The sequence below is a fragment of the Oryza sativa genome, chromosome 3 (genome assembly GCF_034140825.1).
Source record: "Oryza sativa Japonica Group chromosome 3, ASM3414082v1".
Lineage (NCBI taxonomy): Eukaryota > Viridiplantae > Streptophyta > Magnoliopsida > Poales > Poaceae > Oryza > Oryza sativa.
In genome coordinates this window covers 23,321,797-23,331,311 of record NC_089037.1, presented here as the reverse complement: position 1 = coordinate 23,331,311, position 9,515 = coordinate 23,321,797, and the positions used below count along the sequence as shown (strand labels likewise).

The 9,515-nt window shown below is 38.4% G+C and overlaps 1 protein-coding gene across 1 annotated transcript; it reads right to left on the bottom strand.

The window, feature by feature from the left end:
* Positions 1-2,488: 2,488 nt before the first annotated feature.
* Positions 2,489-8,029, bottom strand: LOC4333398 (uncharacterized). The gene is made up of 3 exons (XM_015773824.3): positions 7,874-8,029; positions 3,192-3,280; positions 2,489-2,827 (listed from the first exon to the last, which is right to left on the bottom strand). The coding sequence occupies exons 1-3, from the start codon at positions 7,895-7,897 to the stop codon at positions 2,650-2,652; spliced, it is 291 nt and encodes a 96-aa protein (XP_015629310.1). The 5' UTR covers positions 7,898-8,029; the 3' UTR covers positions 2,489-2,649.
* Between the last annotated feature and the right edge of the window lie 1,486 nt (positions 8,030-9,515).

Sequence of the window (9,515 nt, the reverse complement as noted above, 5' to 3'; positions counted from 1 at the left end):
GGTCATAGAGGTATCACTGACCGGCGAGCACAGCCTCCTATCGGCTCGGAAGTGTCTGACGAGTGCATTCCGCCCCCACGTGCCCTACCTCCCTCACAGTCCTAGATCTAGACGAGCTTCTCCACGGCAAAAAAAAGGAAGGGAGCAATGCCAGTGGATGAGGGGGAGGGCAAGGCCTCTGGCTCTAGATATAGCGGCGCCGACCTTCCTATCTCAAATCCACCAAGCTCAGGACACTTCAGCGCTAGTGTCCCTATGGCTCATTGGTGTCGATGACCGTGGCTTGGCAACGGCTCCAAGACAAGCTAGGCTGCCTTCTCTTCTCTCTAATCTTTCTTGTACATCTGAGATGAAATTGTGAATGGATTCTCTATGTTTCTTATTGATTATAGAGTATTGTGATGATTGTTCTTCCTATATTTGCTTGATTTGTGGTTTGATATCTGGAAATAGAATGCAGCTGCATGTGGGCATTTTCATTCCTTGTTTGCCAAAAATAATCTTTGCAGCCGATCAGAGGGGAGCTGCATGTGGGTATTCTTCATTTTTCTTTGACGAAAATGATTTTTTGCTAGTGGTCGTCTTAACCTAGCTCTACCTGTGAAAATCGATTTTCGTTGACTGGTGGCTTAAGATAGGCACTAACGAAAATCAATTTTTGTTAGCGGTTGAAAGCCTGCCTATAAAGATTATGTATTTTCTCTAGCCTATGGTGGCTGGCGGGCTTATTAAAAGAAAAACATAATATTTATAAAACTTATTCTGATCCCAAAGAAAAATCTATTGGTAAAAATTGCTACACGACACTGAAAAAGTGTGGTATTTGCTTGTAGACAAAAAAAACATGAATGCCCGAGGACACTTCAAAATTGTGATAATTTGCTGCAGGACATAAAGACGATTGAAATATTATTTTTATTAGAGTTGGAGAGAGAATTTAACTAAAACAACTCTTTGTAATGGGCGTGCACAAGAGGCGTTTTCTCTCTTCTTCCTCCATCCATTTCTCTCAGATGGCATGGGCGTGCACAAGAGGAGCGCTGGCGCGACTGCACGGTGTGGTGGCATCGATCTTTGTAATGACTGTGTTTTTGTGCCTGAGAAAATCTATTTGAATAAAAACTTAATGAATGGATCAGAAAGGGGTTCTATTTCCAGGCCGGGCAGGAGGTGAAGGCCAGGAGAAGAAGAGAAGTGCGCCTCCCCGTAAGGAAGAGGATAAAAATGTGTTGTCATCTATCTCGACCTATTTCCCGAGGCATTGGAAATGAAGACCGGCTTGGAGCCAAAAAATTGGATATTTTGTATTTTTCAAGTATGTGCCAAGGTGTGCATCTCAAATTCTTTCTAAACCATCGCTTACAAAAATTCCCCAAAATTCCCTGAGTTCAAATATCAAGTTTGATTTCAAATTTCAACTCATCAATTTCCCCCTTCCAAACTCCTGGAATATTTATAAATGTTCTTGTTCAACCGGGCACCCTCCTCCCCTTACTCTTCCTAGCCCGCTAGCCTCGTCCTCCCCTCTCCTTCACTTCCTCCACAGGCCAACGTGTCGCGCGGCCCATCTCATGTGCCGAGCCTCCCCCCTCTCTCATGTTGTATTGATTTGATGATATGATTGTGTGGTTGCCCTTAAGGAGCTCTCTGCGCATCTTATATAGGGTGGGGTGAAGGGTTCCAATGAGGAAAACCTAGCCGGAAACGACATCAATTTCCTATTCTATTACATGTTAGTATCCGTTCGGGGCTCTATACCATACTTTAACATATAAGGCAACATAACGACCGAATCCTACTTTATTACATAATACATGGGTTCAATCCATCTTCTATTTGTAGTCGGATATGTATGCCGTGTACGTAGCCATTACGCATATCCTCAACAATGAGAAAAGTTAGAAGCGACTTGACAATCGAAAGGCCACCAACAGTTAATTTGAGAGAAAAACCATTGATTTTCCCTTATCGTTTCCCTTTACAGAACCAAAATACCTGAAATTTATTTTACTTTTGAAACAATCTATATGACATTCGACTGAAAATTATCATTAAAATCTATCAAATGTAACTACGGAGTACAATAAAGAACAATGTAATTTTAATAATTACATTATATTTGTACTATAATTACATATGTAACTAGCATGCAATTATATGATAAATAGGATGTAAGTTGACATCAAGTCATAAAAACCATAATAGCTTGGTAGATGTGTCATGCGCCTGCATCCCATCAGGTGACATGATTCTTTTCGTATTTTTATTAGAAAGCACGGATCTTGATGCATATCGAACGACTAGCACAAATCTCAAACACATCTAACGGTTTAGAAAGTGAAAGATTTAACCATCAAATTTCTGTCAGTAGACAGTTAGCAATTCTGTTTATTTTTATAATAGAAATGATTTATATCTTAGGCTCTGTCAACACTCACATAGGTAAGTTTGTTGATAAAAGAAAAAAATCAAGTGCTGAACCAACAAATAAAGTAAAAGTACATTACATTTACCAATCTTGCTTTTTCTTTTTTGCATGCACACAGGCCGAGTTCTTAAAATAATAAACCAGTTCACATCTAACCATATTACGTCACATAACGCTGGTCCTTATAGCGAACAAATACACCACATAATGCGAATTACTCATCAATCATCATTGTTCTCATCATGATTGGGTCGATCGGAGTTGGAGAAGAAGCGGTTGATGGAGGGCATCACCTCTGGGCGACGCCGGCCGAAGAAGCGGCGGAAACCATGCATGCTGTACCTCTCCGCTTCCGCCGCGCTGTCTGGCACTGCGTTGCGGCGGTTGCGCTTGCTGATCCTATTTAGAGCATAGCCGAAAAAAATACATGTTAGAAGTTAAATTTCCATAACTTAATTAGTGCAGATTGATAATACTGGTGGTTTTGACTAGAACGCTAAAAGATTAACTATAACCACTATTTTATATTATAATATATATAATAGAAATATTAATAGATATATAATTTAATTTAATTAAAGAACTTTTTTGCTAATCTATATATATGGTCTAAAAATATTTTAGAAATAATTTATATTCAAAGATTTTAAAAGTTTGATATTAGCTCTTATCTCAAATGATAAATATTCTTAACCTAGAGGCAGTATATTGACATTCTGTAATCTAGGCTAGTTAGGTTGGAAGAGGTTTTGCATTGACATACTTGACTTCAGGGTTGGTGCACACGTTGCGCCCAAGCTGGAACACAACCATGCCCGATGCCAACATCATCGCGGCCATCAGAGGATAAACCTGCATATGTAGGTAATAGATGCAGCGTCCAGGGGAATACATTTTGTATATATATTATTACATCTATGTGAATGGCACGCATGTAATTAACTAGGCAAAATTAATGTATTATTTGCCCCATAAGTTTTCCTTTTGCCACACAATGGAATATTTTGAATCACTAGAACGGATAACATCATCTCAATCGGGCGGTAACCCCCATCTCAATCGGGTACGGCGTCCGTAACAGGCTAGAAGTCACTGATGTGAAAAATTATCTCAATCGGGCAAACGGCCGTCACGGATGAACCTATCTTAATCGGGCCCTAATTAAAGCCCGTCACTGATAGCTTTAACCCAGACGACATGTCAAACTATAGCCCGTCACGGATGACCTATCTCAATCGGGCCTAAACTATAGCCCGTCACAGATGACCCTTATCTGTGACGGGCATTAACTATAGCCCGTCACAGATGAGTCATCTCAATCGGGCCTAAGTTAATGCCCGTCACAGATGAGTCATCTCAATTGGGCCTAAGTTAATGCCCGTCACTGATGAGTATAATCCTAAAAAAAATAAATTTTTATTTTTGGCTAGCCTTTCCATGCCGTCCCGCCCTTCTCAGGCCAATACTTTGCACAAAGTTCACTTCCCAATCGGAGCCTTTCCATGCCGTCCCGCCCTTCTCAGGCCAATACTTTGCACAAAGTTCACTTCCCAATCGGTCACCCATCAGGAAATTGCTCCAGGCTAAACACGCTTAATATCAAAGTTATTTGAAGATCGGCTTCCGGAAGAATAGTTGTAGTTTGTTGGTATGAGTATTCTATTAATCCTATTAAGCCCTAGGCCGTGATATATCACACCCCAACATCCCCCATTCATATACATTCATTCACATACACAACCATCAAAAATCATAAACAACAAAATTGTATAACTCATCGAGATCTACAACTATTGTATCGGTCCTTTGTACAAATAAGTTTATTTGAACAATTCAAATTTTGAATTTTCAAAATTTGACAACTTCGAAGAAAAATTAGGGTTAATAAATGATTTTAAATGGAAAAGTCACCAAAACCAAAGTTGTAGAGCTCATCGAGGTGCAAAATTTTTATTTTGGTCATTTCTCCATCTCACTCTATTTAAACAATTTGAAATTTGAAATTCAAAGTTTGAGAAATTCAAATAGAATTTTTTATTAGTGAACGACTTCAACTGAAAAAGTCAATCAACAACAAAGTTGAATAACTCATCAAGATCTATAACTTTTATTTTGGTCATTTTTCTATATAACATTTTTTTAACCGTTTGAATTTGAATTTAAAAATATGACAACTTCAAACAACATTTTCAAATACTAAATGATTTCAATTGAAAAATTTATCAACAACAAAGTTGAATAACTCATCAAGATCTATAACTTTTATTTTGGTCATTTATTCATCTGATAAAGTGACAGTAACATTGTTCATAAAATTGACATATCTCTTATCTGGTTTTATAAACTATACACATATATGTAAAATTTATGAACAATGTTACTAACATTTTATCAGATGAAGAAATGACCAAAATAAAAGTTATAGATCTTGATGAGTTATTCAACTTTGTTGTTGATAACTTTTTCAGTTGAAATCATTTAGTATTTAAAAATATTGTTTGAAGTTATCATATTTTTAAATTCAAATTCAAACGGTTCAAAAAAAGGTTATATAGAAAAATGACCAAAATAAAAGTTATAGATCTTGATGAGTTATTCAACTTTGTTGTTGATAACTTTTTCAGTTGAAATCATTTAGTATTTGAAAATGTTGTTTAAAGTTGTCATATTTTCAAATTCAAATTCAAACTGTTCAAAAAATGTTATATAGAAAAATGACCAAAATTAAAGTTATAGATATTGATGAGTTATACAACTTTGTTGTTGATGACTTTTCTATTTGATATTATTTACTACCCATAAAATTATTTTGACTCGTAAAATGAATTATTATACTGCAAGTTAATTATTTTGCTATAGTTCAACTTACAAATATAAATATTTCATATGAAAAATAGAAAAATACTCATCGGTGACGAGTTTTAATTAATGCCCGATAGAGATTAAGTGATTAAGTCATGTCAACCGGGGATTAGTATATAGCCCGTCACTGATGAGTCATCTGTGACGGGCCTTAAGTTGTTGCACGTCACGGATGATGGTCATCTGTGACGGGCCCCAACTTCAAGCCCGTTTGAGATATGGAATGTTATCTCAATCGGGCCTAAATTACGGCCCGTCACTGATAAGTGTCATCCGTGACGGGCTTAAGTTTTATGTCTATCTAATATGTCCGTGCGACCATATCTCAATCGGGCACTTTTTTAGCCCGATTGAGATGACTTTCTTGTGACGGCCCGCTATTTCCAGGCATGTAAAGCCCGTTACAGATATAAGGATCTGTACTAGTGAATATATATGTAAAACTGTAAGTTAATATTAATTCTCTCTCATATAGAGACACATCACTTTATATATTTTTAACTATGAAGCCTAAGATGTAAATTGTCTCTCTTTTTTCAAAAGCCCCACCATATATCACAATCATTTATAACCTTTAGATCGATATAAAAAGCATATGAAAGAAAAATGTATAGTAAGTATGGAAGTAGATTTTTCAGGTCATATCTACTACTGTCCCACAATTATCTTGTAGCAATGTACCGGGTTTTATCTACTCCCTCCGTTTCAGGTTATAAGACGTTTTGACTTTGGTCAAAGTTAAACTGTTTCAAGTTTGACTAAGTTTATAAACAAATATAGTAATATTTATAATACTAAATTAGTTTCATAAAATTAATAATTGAATATATTTTCATAATAACTTAGTCAAACTTAAAGCAGTTTGACTTTAACAAAAGTCAAAACGTCTTATAACCTGAAACGGAGGGAGTGGTATATATTATGTATACACGGTTACGATCTTAATAGTATTTAAGTGAGTGGTGTATATATGTTTGTATGCGTGTATGCGTCTTTCGTATAATAATGAAAAAAATCTACATCCACGGAAAGTAAAATGTAGACATGGAACTAAATGTAGGTACTGTGCTGCAAGCCCTAAGAGAGATGATTAAAACTTGAAGATATAAAAAGGATTAGAGAAAATTTTGAGGTATACAAGGAGTTTTTGTCGACAAACTACTGCTACCGCTTGCTGGAAATGGGCCGCAGCCCAAACCAACCAGCTGCTCGTGCAGTCGTGGTAGCTCTTGTCCCCGGCCCAAACCTACCAGCCCTCTATCCCATTATTTTTCCCATCCTCCATCCTTCCTACCAATATTCCCCTCCTCCCATTCTTCCAATGAATAGACGACGGACTATTCTGCAGTTACATCCTAGCCTTTAATTCTGTCAACTTTATCCATCTCTGACGCTACTCAGCTCATGGCCGATGCGGATCCAGTTCATTCTGCTGTAATACGGAGTCATCCCGCAACAGTAAACTGAAATTGCTCTACGGTGATTCAACGCATGAAACAATTAATGGCAGTTTAATGCAGCTGCGATCCACTGCCTGATTTACCTGTCGGGAAAATTTACTCTATTGATTACTGTAATGTGCTTTGATCTGAGCGGTCTATTTCAGGTCTAACAGTAAACAAGCCACCAAATGCATGCGCTATCACTATTCACTCTCTTACTATGCGAGGGTAGGGGTTTAAGTGGCTAACCCACGAACCCACTGGTTGATCAAAATAAACAGTTTCGTAGCTTTTTGTCATCTATTAGTAAGTTTTACATCAGAAAATTAGTGGGTTTCACGAGTAAGCCACTTTCAATCTTATGCGGCAGGATGCCATTACAAGGGAACTAGCTAGGTGGGCAGAGCTGGTGTAGCAGGACTGAGTTGCGGGAATACAAAGAACAAATTCATGAGCATGAGTAATAGTCCGGGTTCACATTTCCAATTGAGCGCCAGATACTGACCACTAATGATCCAATTTCACCACATTTCGATCAAATTTTGGTTGAATTTGCCGTTCCAAAATTGAATCCTTGAAAACCATTTGAAATTTCATTCGGGATATGCTTTCATCCCATGTCGAAACCTCAAAAGTTCGTGGTTTCGATCAGTTTGTGTAAAAATTGTCAACCTTGGTAAGAGTAGACGGGTGTGGCAGGAGATTGGCGCGTGCAAAATTGGGTTTTTTTCTTGTAAATACATAGAGTGGAGCAAAACTAAGCCCGTTTGGCACAGCTGTTACTCCAAGGGTGGAGCGGAATTGAGGAGCGGTAGAAATGTCGCTTCACCCTCATAGTATAATTAATTTTCAGAAACGGCATAAAAGCTCCATTCTTTATTATTCAAGTTCTCGAAAGTATTTGATACAACTCTAGCTTCAAGAGATTAGAGTCTCAGAGTGGGAGCTGTACCAAACAGACCCTAAGTTAAGTAGTTCATCGATCTATTGTGGATTAGATCTACCAAAATTATCCAAGTTGGGACAAAAGCCAAGTGGATAACCAATTTTGGGGAAAATGATGAATCCTCTCTTGACTAGTACAATATCTCAACAAAATAATCGTGCAGAATAATATATTAAGAGGAGACTGTATACTGACCTCAGGCCTAACCCAACGCCCCATGGATCTGCAAGCAGTATAGCAAAAATGCAAAATTGAGACTGTCACAATGGTTTGCTAGTTTTTTTTTTTCTCTCGGAGATGTCTAGCTATAATTCTATATATATATACATAGCATCACATGAGAGTTCTGATATAGTGTGTCGTGTGAGTTTTCAGTTTTGGGTTTGCCGTGCATGGGCCATATGCCCTTGTTTGCTTCTTTCCTTCCGTGGAAGTTAGCATAAAGCCTCCCTTAAACTATGGGTTTGAACTTCAAATCCACTGGCTTAGCCTGCTGTTTATAGATGCCTAATGTGCCTTTACCATCCAAGTGTAGCAAAAAACTGGCTGTCTTCAAGCGCTTTCTGTTCGATCACATCTTCCATTCCTCGTGTTTAGAAAAGGCAACAGGGTCCAATAACCCATGAGCCGAAATTGTTTTACTCTACGGTCTAATTTTTTTACCCACGGATCTGTTAATAGATAAAAATTCATACCTGTTGGGTAGATGGGTATGAGTACAAATCGTGTTACTCCATATGTTCTGATTTTTATGGTACTATACATACTATACTATAACACCAGCCCGTCTTTTTTTTTTTGACAAATTGGCCCTTTTGAAAAACTTATTTCGAAACTCGCCCGCGAAAAAACTTCATCCAAAAATAGGCCGCGGGCTCAGCGCCAGGGTGCTTGGTGCTGTGGTTGGCCATACCAGTGCCAGCCGCATCGGCATTGAGCCCTGCCAGCGTGGCGGCCCAGCCTTTCCCCCACGTCGACGTGGCAGGGACCTCAGCACCAACCGCCTTGGCGCTGATGCGGCTAACCTCAGCGCCAGGCATGTTGGCGCTGAGGTAGCAGCCTTTACCTCGTGGCTGAGCCGCCCCGGCCCGTCACTGGTCCTCTTTTCCCCGCACTCGGCTAGGGTTCTTCCGCAGGCGCAACTCCCTCTTTCCTCCCCTCCAAAAATCCTCTCAAATCCACCTCAAATCGAAGGTTATTTAGTGAGCATTGCTTTGGATATTGGTTTGCAAGGTAAATCCCCTCCAAAAGCCTAATTTCCTCAATGTTTCCCTCATTTTTATAGAGTATTTTGGTTGAAATCATGGGTTGTTAAATGTTGCTCGGGTTGTGGTGTGGATTAGTGAATGTGGCTAACGATGCGACGTTATAGTTGTATATTGATGTTAGTATAGAGGATTCATATAGTTTTTTTTTGTAAGTTATGCACTATTTTGCTAATGGTGAAGTTGAGATGGATGTGTAGAGCCGTTGTATTGTAAATATTTTGGGGATTCATATTGATTAATGTTGATGTTGATTGGCATAGATCCTAGGAACATCGAGACTGGTGGTTAGTCGTTCGAAATTCAAAAATCTTTTCATTAGGTCTGGGGTACCCATGTCAAGTTTCTATCTTTATAGCGACGTATCATAGTAGAATAATGCACTCTTATTTATCGGTTATTTGATGTAGATAGATAGATTGGTATGACTCCATTTTGGTGGCAGTGTGGTAGATGAAAGTACCGATGGTAGCCAATTTGAGGGGATGTTAGTCAGGCAGTCAGTGTTTCGTGCCAAACTCATATTTGATGAGTTAATTTCACGTACGAAGGATAAATTGGATTGGAGTGAT